Source organism: Ixodes scapularis, unplaced genomic scaffold (genome assembly GCF_016920785.2).
Source record: "Ixodes scapularis isolate PalLabHiFi unplaced genomic scaffold, ASM1692078v2 PGA_scaffold4__175_contigs__length_147842914, whole genome shotgun sequence".
NCBI lineage: Eukaryota > Metazoa > Arthropoda > Arachnida > Ixodida > Ixodidae > Ixodes > Ixodes scapularis.
Window position 1 is genome coordinate 27372294 of NW_024609879.1, and position 24444 is coordinate 27396737.

General features: G+C 40.3%; 1 protein-coding gene across 1 annotated transcript in view; it reads right to left on the reverse strand.

The window, feature by feature from the left end:
• The window catches only part of LOC115310778 (A disintegrin and metalloproteinase with thrombospondin motifs 7-like), a 45947-nt gene extending 35553 nt beyond the window's left edge, over positions 1–10394 (reverse strand). The window contains exons 1-4 of the mRNA XM_042293768.1: positions 10334–10394; positions 7249–7421; positions 6473–6565; positions 3212–3338 (exon numbers count right to left, since the gene is read on the reverse strand). Coding sequence (XP_042149702.1) covers positions 3212–3338; positions 6473–6565; positions 7249–7421; positions 10334–10394 — 454 coding nt within the window. The remainder of the gene's footprint in view (positions 1–3211; positions 3339–6472; positions 6566–7248; positions 7422–10333) is intronic.
• Positions 10395–24444: the final 14050 nt, after the last annotated feature.

Here is a 24444-nt window from a genome sequence, read left to right on the forward strand (position 1 = left end):
TATAACCTAACTGTAGTGTGCAATCACAAAATTCAGGATTTGGTATAGTTTAATTTTACGAGCTTTGGAAGCTTTACTGGATGCTACATACAAGTCGGATGGAACCAGCTAAACATAGAAAGGAAGGAAGGAGATGAGGAAAGCCAACCAACCGCTGGTTCTTTCATTTGTTCCTTATTGCCTTCCTATGTTCAGCTGGGGTTCCACACGAATGTATAAAAAACTGGCTAGGCGCACCCTTGTTGTGCGCTATATAGAAGTCGCGATCTTACATCACAGAACATTATTGGGAGAGGTACTGTTTGTAATGACGTCTCACATGTGCCTACCCAATTGTATGAAATACTCGTAGCACTAGAAACGTTTTTTTTTCCGCTGCTTAAAAAAGCGCATTCGCCTAATGCTCTACCTCTTTAGAGCCCTACTGGAAACTAACCCTTTCATCGTGATTGCAATAGTTCGCATACCTCCTTTCAAACTTTAGCAGTGAGGATAGAAACACATGCAAATTTTACCCAGTATGAATTCTGATATGTATGAATGTAGATAGAGACATTAAAAAAGCTGAGTTACAAGTAAGTCAGCCATCTTTTTGCTCCAGTTATCGAAAGTTGTATTAGAAATAATTTTTTTTGTCATCTTGATATGTTCAAACAGTCAGTGCGAACGCCGAACGATGTCGCCCGAGCTTCTTGACAATCTAGACAAAGTTAAGTAGCATTTTCAAACAGAGACTTTTGCCAATTTTGTGTACTCTGCACTGAATAGCAAAATAGCAGTGTTGTAGAAAATGAAAAATCATAGTATGAAGGGTTGATACCCAAAAGGGGTGGGCTGTTGAGCGAACCTAAGAGTATTTTCCATACCACCCTCAGAGTGTGGAGAACGACCGCTGCCGGTGTTTACATCCCTCTTCCTGTCTCTTTTATGACGGAAAACACTCTATTGCTTCTGCGTAAAATTTTGAAGTTATTTTTTAAAATGATTTTCACATAAATTTTACAAGACTTCGGGGGTACTTGCAAGAAGTAATAAAATATGCGACTGGACTGGGTCTGCACCCTGCCCCCCCCCCCCCCCCCCCCCACACACACACAAACACACACATAAAACACACATATAAAATGGGTGTATAGTGAATGATTCGGTGATTGACGTCGCAAACACGCTACAGAATATATGTGTTAAATATCGATAATATTTTCACTACTTTATGCACAGCACAAAAGTGTTCGGCTTCGTGGAAAAACAAAAACTTTTACTTCGCTTCAATGTCAATCCCCAGAGGAGTAGATATAAAGAATGTCCCAAAAACCAAAACTCACAGTCACGCGATGGCAGGAGCGCCAGACGCTCGTGCGACCGGCCCGTGCGACTGGCGTGTGGCACTGCCCGATGTCACGTGCTTATCTTAACGTGATAGCTTGTGCCATCCGCCGGTGTGTCTAGCGCGTGGCAATATACCATGGTGGAGGGAAACAAGTAGGACATAGGACAAACAGAAATCTCCCGACACAGCTAGGTGACTGGTGCGCTGCTGAAAAAATTCGCCTGGTCTTGGTATTGAACCAGGGGCCACCATTTCAGTGGAGCGCTCTACCAACTAAGCTAACAAGGAGTTAGACGTCAGTAGAGCAAACCGGTTTTAAGAGCTGCACCACTCTAACACTAAGGGTGGTACGGTCTGCATTTTAAGTTTATGATGATAATAATAATTATGCTATACTAGTAAGAGAGCTGGACAAGAAAAAATGTAATTATCACAGGAAAAAGGAAACGTGTGGGAGAAAGGACAAACACAAATCTCCAAATACTAGGTGATTGGTGCGCGACTAAAAAAATCCGCCTGGTCCTTGTATCAAACAAGGAACGTCTCCATTAAACTGGTTCTTGTTCAGCTGGCTTGCACCTTTGCTTTAAATGCATTATCATCATTTTAAATATCAAGCAAGACAGAAAAGATACACAATAACACCGATAGTTTGCGTAATTGAAAAAGGGATTTTAAGTCTAATGATTCAGATAACTCGGTAAAAATGGCAATAATAAAAACAGCGATCAATTATTTGTGGTTAGTTCAAGCGTGGTGAATGTACCAGGTTGAACTGTGGCGAATGTTATATTTTTTGCAGTTCCATGTTAAATTTAGTAATTGTTCGTCGTCCCTCGTCTTGAGTTTGTTTTATTCCTTTTGTAGCCAGTCAAGGTTACCGAGAGGCTTTTCTGTTAATGTTCATTTTAATTTATGCCTTTTTTTATATTCCAGGCTTTCGAGGCGTTTCCCATGTAGAGGGGACTGTGGTAACAGCCATAGTCGTTAGAATGTACGGCTCGGAGTATCTTGGCGCCATTTTCGGTACCATAATGGTACTTTGAGCTGCACAGGCTCCGATCGGGACAGTTATTGTTTTGCAATGCGGCTATTTGAGCGGTAGCAAGGTGTTGAAAAATCATTTTCGACATTGTTTTGTCTTGTCGTGAGCTGTTTTATCTAGTAGAACGACGCTTTGCACTCCTTGCGCCCACAACCAGGGACATCGGCAGATGCTGGCTGCAATTGGCCAGATTAATTCTACACACCAGTCAGAATGAAGAGTCCTCACTCTAAGACGTATCCTATATAGTACCTTTTTAGCCCCTACGACCGGTTTATACCATGATATATTTTAATGCACTCATAGAAAAGTTGTCGACGTGGGTAAATCTGTGTAACAAAATGCGTGATGAATTTGCGAGCTTACGCTATGAGAACTAATTTATAGGCACATAGAAATACCAACTGATTTCGCGTATTATCAGGACCACCTGTTGATTATCTCCTTTTTCAAGTCAGCTAAGCTCCTAGGGTGGTGTGTATCGAGAATGTAGCGTAAGGTTCCTCAGCCTTAATCAATGGAGGGAAAAGAAAATTGGGCGGCTTTATTCTTAGCACTGTAATATGATTGAAAAGATGGCTTTCTGTTACAATCATCTGAATATATTTTGAGTAGGGCCTATGATTACTGAAAGGAGAAAATTATTTTATGCAAGTCGTAGCCCCGTACTTTAGCGAAACAAATAAATGTTCGTGAACAATGAACACATTAAAACATATACGATCGTATAAATACTTATATACATATTATATTCGCTTTATAACATGAGTATAAGTTTCAATGTGTTTTTGAACAAGTCACACATGAAATGTTCCTTTTTAAATTAGTTACCGCACCGATATAATCAGTTTTGAATTCAGCAGGATCCTCGATTTCGAAGACTCTGTGTGCCATGTGTCCATCTTCGGACCGTCCCATCAGTGGTAGAGGAGCAATTCTCAGAGTATGGCCCAAGGACCCGCGCTATGATTAACAGAAAAATGGCTTATGAAACATCGTTTCCAGCAAATGTTTTTTTAACTTCTTATTTCATATTTTATTTATTTGCGGAAATATTAAAATTATCTAAAGTACTTCCGTTTTAAAATTAGCGACGCGTCACGATATAGGCCTATTGACCGGAATAACTTCTCCTCTTCGCACTTTAAATCTTGGAAAAAAAATTTGAGATAATCATGCTAACCTACCGTGATAATGCTATGAGAATACTTTTACTCTTGACATGAAATTGGATTTCAATAAAACACTGCCCATCAAAGCGCCTACTCAAAATTTTGTCGTTTCTTTTTTATCGTAATATGTATGAGCGATATCACAGGTAATCGATCGTTTTCTTAGGCGACATGTAAGATAATTTCAGCAGAAATTATTTCTAGTATTGATAAAACAAGAATAAACTATATAAAGTAAACTTCTACGTTTTTTTTTTTTTGGAAGTGGAATAAAGTTTTTGTTGTACTTTCTATTTGAAAAAAAATAGCTGTTAGGTTAATTTATATAAGATGGTCCTCTTTCTGAAATTAGTGCCGAAACCCTACATGATCACCGTGTGTTATATGAACCCTATCTATATACTGATACACTCTAATTTTGAAATATAAAGAGCTATCTGGAACAATTTCTGCTAGGTGAAGCCACCACCCCTGAAGATTTCTCTCGCTTGTGAAGGAGACAAGAAGGCACCCCTTCATATCAATATTAGATAGTCACATTAGTGCCTAGACTTAAAGGGATACTTCAACGAAATTTGAAATATTCCCGTCGTGTTCAAAAATAGGTTGAATATGATCCACATTATCCGTAAATGACAGTCGCACGCTTATATTTTGAGCCTGGTGGCTGGATTTTTTGTTATAAACGGCCCACTCTGGCAAGCGCTCGGAAAAGGCCCAGCGGAGACCACGTGACGCCAAACGCAATCGTGACGTGGGTCGTCTCAGGACGAGCAAAGCTACGACGAGGCTGACGTCGAGAGGATGTCCTAGTCGTTCCAGCCACCGAGGCGGCTGCTTTTGTACGATTTATGAGGGAAAAGCTAATCTTCTGTAATCTTGTAGGGGGACAATAGAGACTTCTCCGACACACAAAAGGCATTCTCGGGAAGAGGGGAGTTCCTCCTTCCCCTCATCTATCATCGTGGCTGGAGGCGAGACAACCTCCGTCACTAGCTGTCAAGGTTCCTAGACGGGCATTACAAACGAGGCGTTAGCGACATCCCCCAAGTGCTCTTTGCTAGTCGTTTAATTCGTTTTAAAATTCTGTTTCGTGACTTTTTTAACAAGATATTGGTATGTTCGATGTGATGCTGCTCCTTTGAACACATAGAGACCAAAAAATGAGCGCCGAAATTTCGTTATAGTATCCCTTTAAATTACTCTGGTGTGTTTGTCAAAAAAAATCTCGTGGCTTGCAGTGCTCCGCTGCATAATTTTTACTGGCCGCATATTATTTTTTTTATTCAAAAGCAGAGCCATTATACCAAGTCACGTTCTCAATTTCGCTATTGGACAAAAATATCGACTTGGCTCCAATTAAAGTTACCTCTATTTTTGAACGAAATGTTTTTATAAACGTGTCGTAAAGTACATGCAACAATAAGCTCAATTATAGATTAGACGTTTTACAATTTGAATAAGAAAAAGGAGAAACTTTTTATTAGAGTGTTGAGTTCCATTAAAAATGGCGTCCAGAGCACTGAAATATCTCTTTGCCCGTAATCAGGATTCTGTGTTTTCGGGGTTCATATTTTGTTACGAAAGGCGGAGGGTGTTTCTCAGAGGTAATTTTTCGCTGAAATGTCGAGGTTTATTGAAGTTTATTTTTGAGATTCCCACTTTTCATATTCGAAGTTAATTTTATTCTGTTTCTATTTTAAAATCAAATAAATAAATAAATGAAGTCCAGTACCGTCAACCGTTGTTCTGAAGGAAGCTTGACGAGTTAAGAGGCATACCCCTTTTTGTCAGTAGTTCAAGATTTCAAAAGAAACTGAAGTTTCATCAGATCCACTGACTTTGGGCTTTTGTGAAGTTTATTCGTAAGACACAGGCTTTTTGCTCTTTATTTTTTTTTTGTTACGACCCCAAATTTTGGAGTTCTTCGGATAAATCCGTATTGACAAACCATTCAATGGCGTTTCTATTTTTTTTTCTTTTTTTTCTTGGGGGGGGGGGGGGGGTGGGGTGTTATTCGAAAACACGGGACCGTACCCATAATCTACGTAGATAACGTATTGACATTTTTCATTAGGCATTTGTAAGTTATCGGCTTCACGGTGAGAACGTCTTGTGTTGTTTTAAGCTTCTAATAAACCGTGCTTAAATAGCTGCTTTAAATCTGAAGAGGGAGATACAAATCTGCAGTGTATTGTGTTCTGTTTCAATTGAATGAGTTATGCATTACAAATCCAATCAACAAAAATTGCAACTGTGTATTACGATGCATTCCTGCCACACAGTTGAAGGAGGGCAGGCGTTGTAACGGTTCAAATCCGACGGTAGGGCCATGTAAACGTGATGACGACATTACGTTGTCATTGTATTCGAAAGGATTGCGGTAGGCATATACGTGAAAATATGGTGATAAAAGATAGACTAACTCCGTTAGTCCAATACGTTGACAAGACAAAAACAAAAATAAATGAAATTTCGCATTTTCATGACCAATAAAAGACAAATATAGCACTAGCTGGGTAACTTCCACAGCAAAGGTACTTAAGGCCTCATCAATACTAGGAATGCCAATCAGGCCAGCGGTATGTTTAGTCTAGTTCGCTCAATATCAGTTCATCTGCTTGGTCAGCCTAGGAAGTTGATAAATCTGAAAGTATGATCTGCCATTTCGAACTAAAAAAGACGTCACCAGTGAAAGAAATTGCTTGCACAAGAAGCATGATATCTTTGAGTATACATAGATATGAAAAGAACGCTAGGATAAACCGAAAATGTGCCAAAAGGCTGGAATGAACGCTGCTCGCATAAAACCAAATGGGAATCACTCTATTTGTCAATACCAGCTTTAAACTTGTTTTCTCTTATGGTAGATACTTTATCAATTACGAAGTATAGGCATGGATCCGATAAGTGAGCTCTCCTTACCACTTCCACAAAGCCGTCTTTCTCTGTCACAGATACCACTGCCATCTGACTTTTATCATGGTAAATGTTCTTTTCCACTTCTTTTCCATTCACCTTAAAAACAAAGATAGAAAATAAGGGACTAAAATACCAGACGAAACGATCGATGAACCGTCTTTTGTTTCTGTTATTTTATGAATGAAGAGCGGTGGTATGGCTTGCAGTTTGCTAAAATTATGCAGCCGTCATGAGCCTTTTTTGTGAAAACGTTTGTACACTTTTAAATATAAATAAATTATTTCTTACACGAAAGAGGACGCAAAAGACTAGAAGTAGGTATCGAAGGTGAAAATTCTGTTGGAAACGACCGTAAGGTCAGTAATATGAGTAATCGACAGGTGTTCAAAATAAAATTTTATATCAGCCCAAATAAAATATATTTAAAAGGTACTTACATCTTGATGCTCAATCCTAAGAAATACATAAGGATGCAACAAGCATAAACATAAAACAATTAAAAATTAAATCTGGAGGTGTTTTCAAAGCCGTGCTCTGTTTCCCATACCCTACGAAGCCTATAGCTTTTTCGCTTCCTGCGTCTGCGAATTTTGAAATTTAAATATGACATACATGTTTTTTGCTTTGAAGTAGAATATCAAGGCAACGCCTTTCGGCATGACATCATATACCAGATCTCTTTTACATTTCAGTAGATGCATATTTAAGGATCACAAATGAACTAGAAAGGTGAACAAAGAAAACAACGACGGGGTTCTTAAAGTAACAAAAATACTTACAATGTTATCCACTTGTTTGTCGCCATTAAGGCTCGATACTACGAAATTTTCAGCGAGTACGGAGCTTTTTTCTAAACGAAGAGTAAGTTTCTCATTGATGTGAAGAAGTTTTACTCCATTTAATCCTCTTGCTTCCAGAAGCTTAGGATAAACAACATACTCCGCAGAAGGCCCTGCGTTCAAGATCGCAGCGCAAGGTTCTTGCCGCAGTTGATGTGCATAACAGCAATATTTACGTTTAAGGCTTTTCTTAACTGCGGAAATCTTAAAAGGTACAATTTTAAACACGCCTGGCTCTCCCGCTTCTCAGGTAACAAATTTGACGCCGGGTAGAACGTGTCGCATTAAAGTAGATGTTATGCAAGTGGCACCACGTGCACCCGTACTAAAGGAAGTCACGTGCACATTTTACGAAACAATGTGCCTTAATTTAGTGAAGATCAAGGTTTTTCTATAATTTGTTTTATACAGAGAGGAGGAACAACAAATCTAACCCAATTTAACGGAAAAAAAAGGATCCCCTTGCATGCTACGCAGTATACCATACCATGAAAGTGAACCTTTGTTGTGGTTTGGTTACAAAAATATTGAAAGATACTATTCCCTCAAGGGAAAGTTACCACTAAACATCAAAATGCACAAAACAAGTCAAAAGGGAATTGAGACTCTTTAATTTGAAAAAAAAAACAACGTTCTTCCTGCCCAATAGGGCATTAGATTTGGCAAAAAAAAATAAAGAAATGACTGAACAATTTTACTTCTTCCTTTTTTAATCCTGGGTTTTAATGTTCCGCAATTCCACCTACGTACTCGCCTTCAAAGCTTGATCAAGAATCTGGTCGTCTTCATTTCTAAATATGAATTGCAAAAGGCTGGAGTTCTCCATGAAACAGAACATTATGTAAAGTATTTGCAGCTACTGATAAAAACATAATTTTTTTGCTCTTTAAAAAAACCCTATATACGGGAATGCCCCCACCTTCTTGATAAATTGCAAGACTCTAGCATGCAAAACTGATATGAAATACTTATTATTCTAGATGCATTGCCAAAACGCAAAGGCTTCCAGGTCGACGTGATAAGTCAATGCCTTTCAAAATATCTGTATAAAAGCAGATGTTCAAAGCAAAAGGAGACTGCCAATTACGAACAATTCTTTGAATCACGATATATAAGGAACATTTTCGTTTGCTCTTTCACGTCCCGTTCAATCCTGTATGTTCTTTTTGTTTTTCTTATACCATGGTTCAGAAAGGAGAAAGTGCTGGACCGCATAACTCTAATGATAAGATTTTGTTTGTCTACAAAGCAAAAAAAGAAAAAAAAAACTCCATAGAAATGTTTTTGAATAAGGGATATATAAGGAGCGGCAATTTAATTCGGGAATTAACAACTCCGTGGCGCACAGACAGTGGATATGAAAAACACTTCTACCCCAGCAGGCCCGAACATTTTCATATTTTGGTTTATGGGACTCAGACAAGATATCATATTGACTTCTTAACAGAAGTTGTACTTGTTTGTGTCAAACTGCTGGCGGAAGATAAAGAGCAGGAATCTGAAGCAACGGATGAACAACACTTTTTTTGTAAAGATTGCGTATTGTTCCAGTGAAATGTCAACCCTATTAACAATGTTAGGATAAAAATGCTTTAAATACATAGAGCGATTTTAAGTAACACATGAGGTGAGAGATAGATTGAAATGTACTCTCACGATCCATATTAGTGTGAACATCGCTTCGCTTAGCTCTCGGTAGCATCAGTGCCCCCTGTCTATTGCTCTGTTAAGTATAAAACCGCTATGCGTTCGCACTCTGCACTTCCGTATCGTTTGCTTCCGAAAAATGCTCGGCGAAACCGCAAAATTGTTGACTAATTACCATGAAGGTCGTTCGCTAGTAATGTGCGCTAGCAAATATTGCTTGTATAAATATTGTGGAGAGCAACTTTTTTATTAGAAATTTTAGTAGATCCCATGACTTGGAGAAACACCCGACTCTCCGTGGACGCCTTTGCGCATGCATAAAATTGAGTTTTTGAGGTATCGGGTCAATCTACTAAAAATGCCTGTTATTTACTTATTTGCTTAGTTACCAAACAAAAACTGCGCACTTTCTAACCGTAACGGGCCCCAGAAGTGATAAATATATAGCCGTGTTACGGCTCCCGCGCCCACCCGCACCCGCATTCCTGTTTGGTTTTAACCGCCCTTAACGGGAGCTGAGTGGGTTTTATGATTATTCACATTACGTGTGAACTCCACTAGAAACTTTTTTTATAAATAGAGCAAAGGCTTTTGTCTAAAATATGTATGCTATTTCTAACAATCAAATTGGCATTGATAAAAAAAAACATAAATATCCCACATTTTACTTCACAATGAAACAACTCCGGAAGAAGATGTGAGATAATAAGTGCCCCACGGAAATTGTCGACCGGTCTTTCCTTATAGTTTACTATCCACAACCAAAAGCATCACACATTTATAATTCTCAACGCATTCGAGCATGTCACAAGTTTCGCAAGATGCTTGTTATATCTAGTGTCATATACCTTGTCACAAAAAATATGTGAAATCTACATTCACATTACGTATATGGTACATATAGTTGGTGTAACCCCCAATGATGCCCTTTGAGCGATATAGATCGCTTAAGAAAAATATTTGGCACTCGGGCTTCTAAAGAATTGAGGTGCAGACTAAGGAACTTTGAGATGCAATTTCGGTAACTTATCTCCATTCCTCTCACGAACACCCTTGTAAAGACTCGCATCTGCATTGTTCACTTACAATATTTGCATTAGACTCAAATGGTTGTCGTGGTGCGGCATGGCCGATTCGCCGAATCTCTTTCCGCGGGCGCGTGAGGCTTTCTTCTCGCGCCTCTTGTCGCCTGGCTTCTTTGCCGTGTATATATGCAGCTGGTTAATAAAACTTTTTTGATAGTTTCAAATAACTTTATGCGAAAAAGCGCTACACAAACACAACCATAATAATATTGAATATCTCACTGACACGATTAGTGTACTTTCAATCTGCACAGGCATAGATGATATTTACAAATGACCCATGCCTAACTTACCTGCCCGAAGGCCCTCCGCCACCCTGGCACAGACAAGCACAAAAGCTAGAAGGGCAGACATCTCTTCTCAGGGCTCACCCAAGCCCGATACTTCTTTTAAAGACGTGCACAAGCCTTTGCGCAATAAAGTTTGGCGTAGTGGCGTCAGCTTTTCATTGTTCATAAAGAGCTTCTCGTGTGGAGCATTGAACACGCCCTACGCGCACGACGATGTTGTTTGTGACTCAGAACGATACGGACGTTAGCTGTGACATTTCCGAAAGCTCAAGCGCGGCTTGGTAACTGAGAGGTCATCCTAAACTTTTGTGATAATCATTGGTTGACCTTTTTGTGCGACGATATGTTTGAGGCTTTATTCGCGTTATTTCTTGTGTTTACGTTGCTAGCTTCTGCACTAAAAAAATACTGTATTGAAACACTCCGTAAGAAAGGCCGTGGTGACTTTATAGACGAGGTTTCAAGCACATGGCACTTCAAACAATCGAAACGTATATATATTTTTTATATTTTGCATGTTTTGAACATGTCAGTTTGGCACATGTTGGAAAATTTTCTCCTCGTCCTGTTTATAGAACGTACACGTGTTATGGCGCCATTTTGTCGACTCTTGCTGAGAAATCTAAGATTTCAGGGTGATGCACAATTACGGCTAGAGAGGCTAAATAAGTGGGACCTGAGAGTAGCGTCACTTCAGCCATCTTAGTGTTTAATATCATTGTTATGAGCTCTCTTAGACTTTACCTGAAGTCACAAGAAATGGGCTAGGTTCGTCTAATAAAATATAAAACAGTTCGGAGAAAGAAAAGGAGGGCATCCGCCGAGAATTTTGACACTGCATATCCAGAAAGTTCCAATTTCAAATCATTGCGATTTTCAGTTGCACTCTCTATGCACAAAGCACCAAACTGGCATCGTTAAAAAAAGAGGTTGAAGTGCCTATAAATTAAGCATAGCTCTCTAACTACAGTCACCACAATCAAAAATAAATTTAATTTTATTCAAAAAGGAAACTTCAAAATAATTTTCCTTTTCCTCTTCCAATATTTTTATTCTCTTCCTAATCATGTCCGATTATGCGCAAGTAAAAATGAAAAAAAGGAAAAGAAAAGATGGCTTTGCACAGCTTTTATTTTTGTGATACATTTGAAATCGCGTCGCTTCTTCAGATTAGGCAGCATAACTATATACTGCCGCGTATCAACATTTTGTTCAAATTTTGTTGGCGGGGTGGCACATCGCTATGCTGAGCCGCTTTTATTTTTTTTCCTACTGAAGTTTGGCATATTATTTCTTAACGTTATGCGACTTTCTCAAAATACAGCAGGTAAATACAAAAAAAGTTATTAGAGTAATAAAGAGAAGGAACTATCTAGCAAACGATAACATTAACTCTCCCTTCTTTCAGTAAGGTGTGTGTAATTCCGCCTCGACTATGAGAGGCTGCTTCGAGATGATCAAATATGTTATTATAGCAGGGGCCAAGAGGATATTTCAGAAATACATCCTCTTTGCGTTTAAAAAAATTAACACAAATCTCGACCTAATTTGATGACTGACGATTGGGGCGAGCCATCAGGATGACCTGCCTGAACGCTGACGTGTCACCAGGCCTCCCGAGTTTCCTCAAAAAACCTCATGATCAGGTTAATATAACGAGCGGCTTTATCCACTCTTTCGCACTAAATTTGACTGCAGCCAACACTAAAATTAGATGGATCCAATCAGGCAGTGCCAAAAATAGAGTTATTACAATAAACGCTGGAGGCTCGACTGGCGCTAGTGTCTACGGGACTCACGGTTGCATATTGAAGGAGGCAGCAAACATTCTACTGTTTCAGTCTTCCTATGTATATCCATGGGAAAACGTACGTGATATTTTTCTTTTGGCCAGGAAATAATAGAGATCAGCGTAATTTCTTTACCTGTAACGGGCACTATGTAGCTTTATCCCCTGATAAAAGTGTAATTTTGTAGTTAATGTTTTTTTTGTTAATGGTTTTTTTCATTACTAAGCGATGTTTAAGTTTGCATTAATTGAGATCAAGGTATATGTTCGACAGCAGAATACGTCAATACAAGCTATCAATATAATCAAAAGAACCAATAAACGGTGCTTAGAATTCGTTAGTAGTCCAGTACGTTTGCTTCTTACCCACAGCTTGTTACTAATCCAGCGTGCGTCCTTCGTTCTAAAACTCCATGCTTCGTTCTAGTGTGTTTTGCTTGTTTGATTTGGCATACATTGGCATCTTTTTGGTGTTTCATGAAGGTGTTTCACTCTGTGTGCTTCATTGCACTCACTATATGCGCAAATGAGTGCCCTATAATAGCAGTCTGCAACGTCAACATGTATTAGAGTCATCATCATCATCATTATAGTCATCATCATTATCATCTTATAGCAACGTCAACATGTATTGGGCTATTTTAGCGCAGTGTTCGACGCCATGAATTCCAAAGAAAAAAGCTATGACACATATTTTTGAAGATCCGATAGTAAAACGTTAACAGCCTTTTATTCGGTTACAGCACTAATCAATATATGCTCATATAATCAATCTCGAACAGAAAATGCATTTGCGTTTTCCCATAGTATTGCATTAGAATTCCAATTTAGACTGCTTGCTGTCTGCTTCAAAATTCAAAAGCACACTAGCGCCACCAGAAATTTTAGCGTTTATTGTAATAACTCTATGGTGCCGACAGTGCATCGTCACGGCGTTCGTTGCCTTCGCACGTACGCTATCAGCGACTAAACAGAACACGCAGTGTGAATGCGGCCTCATCCTCCTCTAGTACAGCACGCGATCGGTTTAGCCGAAGATAGCAAACGCAAACGAGACAGCGAGCAACTTGATGATCCACTATTAGTGCTTCTCTATTCGCTACATGTCATTGGTTCGCCGCGGTTGGACTTAATGTGAAACGGTGTATAGATACCGATTTGTATTCCATAAGAAAGTGGGGATTTGAAACAGTTGGGTCATTGACAAACGAAAAAACAGCGCCGAAAAACGCAGGAATACAGACGAAGGGAAACAGGAGAAGGCGCGTTGTCCTGCTTCCCTTCGTCTTTGTCCCTGTGTTTTTCTTCGCTATTTTTTCGTTTGTATTCATACGGCGCATTTGCGATTATCATTGGCACCGTATGCAAATTTCTGCCAATGTGAAGGGTGCAGCCTGCAAAAGAATAAAAACAAAAATATATAGCATCAGACAACGAGTGCATTTCGGTTAAAAAAAATATTGATAACTTCATAATTTTGTAGTTTCGCATCATGGCAAAACCACGAAACCGCAGACAAAAACAATTGACAATGTAGGTGTTGATGGAAGTGAGGTTAAAAAAAACGCACCCTACAAGCGAATGCAGCTCAATGTCTCGTGAGCTTTTGGCGAATAATATAAACTATACGTAGATAAAAGTACCAAGCCAGACGCGACAAAGCTTCTCCGCTCGCCGCATTGCTTTTTAGCCATAGGAAACCCCAAAAGTGTGTATGGGGTCTTCTAAATAGTAAAGTCAAATGATATCTTAGACTGACGCTAAAAAAAATTCTGAACACTACTCTGTCTTATAAGTGTTATTCGTGACATCATTACTGAAAGTTTGCCCTCAGCCAAGAACAAAAACTTCATTTGGTATAGTTGGCCATGTTGAAGTTAAATTTCACGGAAAAATCAACCGCAATGCATGCAGCTCAATGAAAGAAGCAACATCTCTTATATGCAAACTAAAACCCCAGTCAGAATTGCACGCTAAGGCACTTCAAGACTAACCCTTTTAAAAAATCGGCGAATCCACTCGCGATTTTGCGCCTATCGCCTTGCGCTATTTCGGCGATCTTTCGAAGGAATTTGTCTAAGGACACTTTTAACGTCCGCAGAGGTATATTTATTTCGTCAAGAGCCTCTTCCGTCCGCCGGCGGGTATGAATGTCTCCAAGAGTCTCTACGTTTATGTCACTAGTGGTGCATCGACTACAAAAAGGAATTCTATTACATTTTACGAACTCTTACGCATCACTTAGTGTCACTTTGAGTTAATCACAAGCTTTCTCAACACGATCACTGTACCAGTCGTCTGCCTTGATTTCGTAATTAACAAAAGCCATTAAAGCCAAATAATTTCTTGCTACGATAGGCTACGAGTTACCCTGTAAGAAAGTACAGTCGCCATCACTCTCTGAGGAAAAGAACGATTAAAACAATATTTTTTTGTTTTGTTTGAGAAACCAGTATTAATTCCCGTATGCGGTGACAGCTTAAGACTTTAGGTGGAGCTCCTCCAACCTCTTTCAGCCCTAGCAGAGCGAACGCTTAAGTGGAGTTCGCCTCGTCTCCGGCGTTCGCTTCGCTAAAGGGGAAAGACGTTGCAGGAGCTTCCCTTAACTGTTAATTTGTCATCAAGCATAGTTTTGTTATCTTGAGAAGGTCCACAATCACTACCATGACATTGTCTACAGTTCGCTTTGTAGCTGTGAAGCCTTAGGTGGCAAATCCAAAGAAAATGATCGAAGTATATCTGAAATTATCAGTGAAATCACCTACCCTGACATGCTATACCGTCAGAAAAAAGGATCAGTTTTCTGTACGAAGTTCTTTACTTTCTTTCTTATATTTAAAAAAATATCTTGACTTTATTTTCTCAGTCTGCAGTAAAAAAAAATCTGATGTTGCTTGAAAGGTCTCTGCTTTCCGCACAGCCACAGAGAAAACAGCAAAGAATTCGACCTTTTTTAACTTTTTATGCCTTTTACACACTATCTCCGAGATATTGTTTATAAATATGCGAGTGAAAAGTTCATCGAACGCCCTTTCCGTTAACCTCTGCACCCCGAGAAAATTAATGGATGTTGAAAAAGCGGGCAGCAGCGGGTTCTCGCTAAGGCCTACGTCAGACGGGCAACCTTCCATCAATTTTTGCGTTGCTTTTGAGTTTTTCTCTACCTTTCCCTAGATCCTGGCGCTGGGACACGAATTGCTCGAAAAGCACGAGGATCGAAACGAACGAGCGACTCGGACAACTCGAAGACATTTGAAGTGGCAGCAGTCAATCAGGGATGCGATATTTTCAAGTGACACCCCTGTGGAGGGGTGATGACAACTAAAGACCTAGTTTTATGCGAAAGTGATCGTTTTTACGAATAAATCGTACCAGGATGATGAGTGAGTATTCTGAACTATCTTCAAAGATTTGTACAAAAAACTTTAAAGCACTCAAATGAGTGCCTAAATAGTGCTAGAAAATTATAATATAATGGTGATGATTAAAAATTGTAGCAATAAGGTTGCAACTTACATTATTTTTGGTCGCCAAGAATTAGTAATTTAGCCTCTCGCACCGTCCATGACTACATTAGCGGGCGCATGCTGGTGTTGCGACGTTACGTTAATAATAATCATAACAATAAAGAGTTTATTTTACACGTACGTTGATGGTGGCGATCAAGGAAAAATGCTGAATGGCCCAGCTTGACAAGTACTTCACCGCCCGCAATTCACAGAAGCAGCAGCCAAAGGAAAAAACAACATTCACAAATTGTGATCACCACAATTTAACAAAGCGTGTTTAAAAAGAAATGCATTTTATCATCGGCTATATCAGAGAGGTGACCTATTTGCAGACATAACTTTTGAAACCCCGAAAGGTTAGTTGATACTCAAATTCATTTAAGGAAAAAATTAGTCTAATTTTTTCAATGAAAATTGTACTGAATTCAAATATGTTATCTTCAAGTAGGTTAAGTATTTTTGGACAGTATGTTGAAGCACTTGTTTGCTATAGTTTTCTCTTGCAGTGACCACCTCCCAACATGCCTCACGACGGGTAGAATACGCGTGAATATTTTCACAGAGCTGAAGAACGATATTAAAAACGTTTTTACCCATAATTTGTCTTGTGTGAGACTAGTGACAAGCCTATGGCCAAATAGAGTATGTATAGTGATAACGCGAAACTTCTTAAATAAACTAGTGGTCTAGAAGTAGATTGGAACGCCTTCTATAGCCCTTAACGCTTAATGTTTTCAAACAAGTGCATTTTTGCAAGATTCGTCGATGTCGTTGTACCCCAAACTAAATTAAAATAGTTCATGTGGGAGAAAGATAACGAATTGTGTAATAATAATTTCACCGTTGCTGGTAACATAGGCCGGTGCCAGTTTATCAGACCTACTACTTGTGACAGCTTAGAAATAAGGTAGTTGACATGACTATCTCATGACATATTCTGAGCTGCTGAGAGAAATTGTCCCGTCTGAATCAAGCCCAACAAAACACTATTTCCACTCCCAAAGGAAACATTACAAGAAACTAGGCTGTGTTTCTGAGGTTCTCCACTGCCGTCTACGTCTGAATGAAGTAGCATTTTTACGTTCCTTGCGTGGAAGCATGGAAGCTTGTAATGCCATCTCATACAGGTGAAAATAACTATCAGTGTTCTAAATAAACATGTATTGAATAAACCCGGCAAATAGCTTTCCAAGGCGCTTTCTTTACTCTCAGTGACAGTGCCAAGTGGTTCATCGCCTGCCGGGAACGTTTTACGGCATACTGTTAGGGCAAGGTTATGTGCGGAATGGAAGACACTTTATTGAAGAGCAGCTATGTGAAATTAATGTGATGCTGGAGTGGTTATCGCTTCCTTGATTTTGAATTTCTGCAGTGATCTGAAACCGATGGATGCCATAAAATCAACACCACCTTTTTAAGTTGTGGTCATTTATTTATTGAATTATTTGAACTGAGTTAAGTTTTTACTTTTTTCCTTCGCTTCGTTGCTTACTACCACCGGTTCGTCTGCTGCGCTATGCTTGGACATCTAGAGGGCCGTCTGCAACTTTGTTGTTATTGTTTTTCTTTGTTTTTCCAATGTCGTCTGTGATAACCTCCTATGTTCGCCTTCGGTCGAGTTTCTGATTCGAAATCTTCATTTGTAATTTTTGGTACTTAATAAATATATTAAAAAGTGTAAGGTCGTTATACATTTCTATGCGAATTTTAATTGAGTACGCGGTCTCGTCTGCTTTGGGTCATCGTTGGTTGATCAACCGGCCGCCTTCGGGTATACAGCAGCGCATACTTGGAGATGGCTGACATGCCATGTGCTGCTTACCACTGCGAAAACAAGTTGTGATGACGCGGTGGAAAATCCTTCTTCCCCTTACCGAAGACAGAACAATCGTTAGTAATTAAGTCACTTCAAATTAAACTGGAAGAGGTATTCAAGTCTGGTTTCCAAGTAGCCACTGACGCCTCAACAGATGATTAGGACATCTGAACGGAGATCGCTGAGAACTTCACGGACAAAAGACCAAATACACTACTGAACAGCCAGTCCTATGTAGCCGGGTGGGCAGCCAGTCAGATCTGTCATTATGCTTGCTATCAGAAACATGGAACACCTCGAAAGACATTCTGTTGAAGAACAAGCAATACTCGCATACGGAATTGACACCCTTTTAAGACTTAGATCGTCACATAACCGGTCACATCAGCCGTGCCATCGACTCACATTTCACCGATATATTTCACCAAACAAGAGTTCATCTGAAAACGCACTTGACGCCGCTGATCGACACTCAAGACCAAGGCGCGGTGCGCAAGGATTGCCTGGACATGTACCTCAACAAGTATTTGAATCCACTTTTGAACTGCTTCCCCAAGCGAGCAAAGAAATGACCTGCCAAAGGAAAAGAAATGCGAAAGCAAAACGAGGTCACATACTTCTAGCACGAAGCAGTATGTGACGAAGCGCGAAGCACTATATAGCGAGCTATACTGCTTCGTGCTAGCACGAAACAGTATATATTGACCGGGCAGTGTGAGCTGGACTACGTTATTCCTTTCCTCTGTTTTGTTCTTAGTTCCTATCAACGCCGCGAAAGCAAAAACAAAAAACGTGTAACGTGCAGCTAAAAAAAAAGTGAAGTTCTTTTTTTTTAATATTTGGTGCTCCCGTTGGTGTTGTGGACTCAACACCAACGGGAGCATCACCTGCTATTAGTCAATGCTCCACCCGACGCCCCGTGCGATCGTCGTCGTTAAAGGTGGTCTTTGCTGGGTGATTTGTATCTTTGTATCGTCTGCTTTTTTGTTTCATATTCGCTGTTTTTCACGACTGTTTCCCCTTCATATTTATTTTGTCCTGGGATGGGGACCTTATCTTTCCTGCAAAGCTCGGAAAGAGTTTGCACGGTAATTTTTCTTGTTATTTTTTGTTTTTGTAATGCTGCAGAGGTTTGTACGTTTGCTCTGGTAATATTACATGGAGTTTGTGCACGTTTTAATATTCATCTATTCGGGTAAAAAAAGGTGACAACTCAGCTTGTAACGGATCAACAGACGTCTTGGTTCGAATAGCTAAACGCCTTTTTTCCGCTTCGCAGACGCGCTTCAAACACGTGCTATCCCCTGAGTGCTGTTTGAGACCTTTAAATATACTTCTCTATCTTTCTCTCTAAGCGCTGTTATTTGATTGTCGTAGCAGTTGCGATCAGTGGATTTCGCTTTGCAAGCGAACTGACCGTAATGAAGTGTTTCAGTTGTTGGGGTGACGAAACGGGGCACACAAAGCTCGAGGACTTCGCGGACTCTATACCTTCCCATTGCGTCGTCTTCTTCCGTAGACTCCGAGTCCGCTAGAGGTAGCACTGTCACGTTCGCCGCCACTCCCATAGGTTTTCGGCGGAGTTCCCAGTATTGGCGCAGCTATATCATATTTGCTCATACCATAGGCGCGGTACAATGCCAGGGTTTTACCGAAAATAGATGCCACGGCAGTACTTGCTGTAGGCTTGAGCTTCTTCAGTCAGAGCATCCGTGAAGATAAAAAATGACTACATCTCCACGTGGCGAATGATGTTGATTGGGGCGAAGCTCTGGTGGTGCTGATGATACTGATTTTGTTCATAGGTAGTGCTGATATTTTTTTCATAGCTCATAGGTAGTGCTCAGTTCCGGGTTGCGTTGGTATGGAATGTGTGATATGGAATGTGATTATATACGCATTTGAGCACTTGACCGTAGCGCCCTCTCCTGTATAGACGTTGAGCGGCTACAGGCAACGTTTCATCCATGACATCCCCAGCTCTTGAGTTACTACCACATCTCAGAGCCCTCTGCTCGCCCCGCAGTCGTGGCCGAGTGGTTAAGGCGATGGACTAGAAAATCATTGGGGTCTCCCCGCACAGGTTTCATACCTGCTCAAACATTTTTTTCTTCTTTTTTTAAGAGGACAGGTATGGTGGCAATCGATGTGAGCACGGACGCCGGACGGACAAGGCTAGACCTTAAGGCGCTTCGCCCCTAGAAAGATCCCTGGTCTTGCGTTCAGCCTTGTCATGGGTGTTGAGTGTTGCAAGAATAGCCTTGGACTCGGCTAAATCCGTCGTATTATTTTCCTACCCAGAGCAACTGCCACGGAGACTTTTAGAGCACAGCTTTTAGGCGCCCATTTCCGGCTTGAGCGGCGTCGCCGTCGTTCCGTTCCGCTTGTTGAACGGAACAAACTTTGGTGATTGTTTGTGGGTTGGTCAACGAACGCACGATTGGCCACATGTGTTTTTCCCGTTAAGTTTGCCGGTGGCAGCAAGGGAATTTTTAGAAATTATAATTCAATAGACTTTTTTTGCGGTTTTATGACTACGCAGGAGGTGACATTAATTCGAGGTGAAATGTTAACTGATAACGAACTCGCTTAATATCCGTGTGTGTGGAAAGGTTTAAACGTAACTTTTTGAGTCTTTAAAAAGGTCCCACTTTTTATTTTTTGTGAAACGTTGTTTGTTGACAGCGCAATCTGAAGAATCTGAAGGGGAAGTTGTCATTCTCATCGACTGGTTTATCGTGGGGTCGGAGAAAGGGGCCAGAAAAACACGAACAAGACAAATTGAACGAAAAATGACGCACGCACAACTGATTCAAGTAAATTGAATAAACAAAGCGATATCGAAGTAACTAGTAATATGTGTCTAAAATAAGCCATGCTTGTTATATTCTTAATCATTCTTGAACAAGTTCGTGGTGAAGTGGATGCAGATGCAGACTCGGGTAAAGAGATAGAAGTCTTTTAGTTGGAATCCACAACCCACATTGTTATAGCTGCTCTTCGTGAGCATTAAAATTCAAAATTATTTTTGCAATTGAAGTTGTCCGGTTGTTCACTTTAGAACCTCTCTGTACTGCTGATTTTTTTGTTTGTTTTAGGCAAACTGTTTTGGTTCTTTTTTCTCTTCTGCTTTTCTTGAAAAATGTTCCAGCGCGTTTTTTTTCGGCTAAGGTTTTTTCACTGAGCAAAAAGGTGTCACAATGTGCTGGACCACTTGCTGCTGTTCAAGAACCTTGAAGATGCACCAGTGCACCAAGTCATGTCTCTAATTCACAGAAAAAGATATATGCGAGTTCGGTATCTACAACTCACTAGTTCCTCCATTAACAATGATGTCTACGAGGTAGCGTTTCAGGCTTCCCAGACCTGGCGTTGCCTTCCCATGGTTCCTTGGAAATGAAAGGCTCTAATGATAAACTCAGAGACCCAAGCTGAATTAAAATGGTTATTCATGCTCGAGACACTTCTTTGTATCTTCTTTCAACTGGACCTCAATATATCATCGAAAGGGCTCACATTTTGTTTTGTTGGGAACCCAAAAACATTTCTCGGTTCGTGGGCGTAAGTAGGATGCATCGTCTGACTGAGAAATGATAGTCAGGCTGAAACCTCCGCGTGCTCCCACGAATCTGCTGATCTTCAAGACAACGGCAATCGAAATGGTCCACTCCGCTCTTTTCACTCGAGTTTATCCCCTTCTCGGAAGTTGAACTGCAAGGCATATACCACAACGTTCGTTATAATGATATCAGTGATCGTTGCTGCATGAGATTCAGAATAGCGTTCTATATGAATTGAATCCAAACCATCGTGCCCTTCCTCTGACCGAGGTGGTACCTAAAAAATACTGCGCACTCAAACAGTCTTGTCTCGAGGATTTTGTTTTTTTTGTGTTCACGAGACGAATAAACATAAATATGATTAAGTTTTATAGCTCTGATTGAGATTCTCACCAACGATTTCGCGTGGCTTGTACTAGTAAAATAATTTATAAAATAATGTTCTCCTTGAAATTGACACCGAATCTTATGAACTTTATGAACGCTTCGCTGAAACTGGTTAGTTTCGTCCAGCTCTGTTTCCCTGACGGGATACCAAACATGAATGTCGATTACGGTAACTTGTGAACCCGTGTTCATCTGGAGTTACACTTGTTCATCTTTAGTTTAACATTCCAGAAACCTTTAATCTCGGTCGAATATTTCTTGTACGGTGTGCCATTTTTTCAATCTTGATCGGAAACTTGGAAGACTCGTTTATTTCTGCTCATCTTGGCGATGCAACGTTTTGTTCCCCCTGTTATGCGGTTTTAAACTTGAAATGGTATTTTTAATTGGCGTGACCGGAAACATCCATCACTTCCGGCAACGACTCAAATAGACCCGAGAGGAACCTACCAGCACCGACGCTACCCACTTTATGACCCCACGGCGTCTGCGTCTCTTGGTATGACAACGATTCGATGAAGAGGGGCATAACTTAGTTTGAGGGAGCAGAGATTAACCCCCGTCATGTGTGGAGAACAACATGACGGACTAGTACTGTGGTCGTCATTAAGAGCGATGTGAGACTGCTCTGAATTTTTTTACTTTCTTATATATTTAACTTGTACACGTTTTGGATCTTTGGGTAGTAAAGCGGGTTATAATTCGGATTTCGCGCGTTATTCCCGTACTCAAATGGTTCACCGGAACCATGACTTTGGGCAAACCTGCAAATATGCAGCGAACAAAAATTTGCTTGATTCAAAATAAAATATCAAGCAAAATCTAAAAACTTGAAGGAATAAGAAAAAAGCAATTAACCGATGTCAACAATTTTCGGGGGGAAGCAAAAATTGGAAACGGTAATAATGATCTTTGTGCGCAATTGTCAAATTAACAATTCTACGCGTCGTAAATTTCAAAATGAACGATCTATGGAGGCTTCTATTGCTACAAATATCCTGCAATGTGAACGAAGAAATAACGTATAATCGAAGGAATTAGATAACGTTTTATTACACAAGCATCCACAGCATTCCGGGACAATCTCCCCTTGCGCCCTCTCTTGACTGTTCCCATTAAAACGCAGTAAAATTTTCAGTTCAGCCAAACTATTGCAGAAATCCTTAAATCCCCGGGATATCTATAGAGGGCACAAATACACTCTTCTCTAATCCCTATTTTAACGTCAGGAATATATACGTATTTTTTAGTTCTGGGCTTGACTTATTTTTTTTTTTTTCATTGAGTTCTAGGGTCTTTTTCACACATTTTGAATTTCTTCTCACTGAAATGACGAATCGTAATCTTCGCGAGGAATATATTAGCCGCCCACTCGTCGCACATGCCGCAGTTAAAATGTCGGTATTTTAATGAACACGTTTTGTTCCTCGAGACTTTCCGTAATCGGCCTGCATTTTGCCCTGTAAGGTTAGCACTCCGCCGTGCACCAAACAGCTTGCGGCCAAGCTACCTTTGCATAGGCTAATCGGAAAAAAAGATTTGTACGATGCATTTGTGGATGCTTGGGCCTAAATTGCCCAAGCATCAAGGAGACTGCAGAGAATGGTGTTCCACGCGCCGCACGCGCACGGCTTCCCCGTATGAAAGATTGGAAGTAAATAACCAAAGGAAACCGTTGATGAACGCGCGTTCAAGGAGCTATTTGTTTTAGGTTTTCGCTTTAGAACAGTTACTGCTGTAGTCGCGAGCACGTGCGGCTCGTGGAACACCATTCCCCGCATTCTCCTTGATTCTTGGGTAATTTAGGAATAGGTCCGTTGACTAAGAATGTGAAGTTTATAATATGACTATATAAACATTTTATGTTTAAAATAAAAATTTGTCCCCTAGATTTTAAATATAAGCAACTGTTATATAGGGTCAGAAAAAGACTCAAACTGCAACCGTAATCAAAACCGAAAGCCGTTTAGGAAGACAGTTTTCCAGTAACCGTAAACAGAAGAAAACCGTTATTTGAAATTCGTTAAAACTCTAACCGTAACCATAATGCTCGTTTAGCGAAATTGCTAGAAAATCCGTTCTTCTTCTACCAAAATCTGGCAGTTACACTGGCGTAGGAAGGTCAAAGAGTCACGCAATACACTTTGTTTGACAAATTACCCAAGCAACACGGAGTATGCTCGGAAAATGGGTACGGGTGCCACACACACATGCCATGTTACATGAAGAAACGCGCCATTTGCTTTCAATTTTCTTTGGAAAAGTTACTCTAGCATACGCCAGCGCGTGTAACTACTTTTGACGCATACCCATGCTCCTTGGTGCTTACGTAATTTAGAAAAATATCTTTGGACGCTTTGCACACGCGCCAGATTACGGCGGTCATTGCTGACATTCTCTTGTCTAACCAGATCCGGTGAAGCGATCTTTGACTAGGTTCTACAAAGGTCAATGCAGCAAAAGGACACAGTAGAATCTAAAAGTGCAATAACCTACCGCGCTGTGGTCATTGTGAAGTAAGTGAACGACATAAAAAGAAAACAAAAGTTGAAGGTCGGTTACGACGGCGCCCATGCACAACTGCTGCAAAGCGTCTTCACGCCGTTCGAAAAAAAAAAAAACGTTTCTGCTCAGTGTCAGTTTTTTATTTGTTTCGAGGAAAGTTCAGCTTGGGGGGCAGAGATAAAGGCTTTGTGCCTGACAGGGCCTCTGCCCTCCCCCTCTCCCCCCCCTCCCCCCCCCCCTCCCTCGTAGAGTTCAGCAGCGCAGTACAAAAACACAGTGGAAAATACATCAGAGAAACAAAATTCGTTATTTACCAAACCGATCTGTTAGTAGAAAATAGACCAAAGCATTTGTGCAACATCCTAAAAATATATAATCAAAAGTAGACTTACATATAACTTGAAAAATAAAAATAAAATAAAAAGACACTGATCATCGAAAACGACCAAGAACAAAAACATGCCTCCGTTGTAGACACCAAAAATACAAGTATACAATGCATCACATAAAATCTGCCACAACATAGTGGTGTTAATAAAAAAAAACAA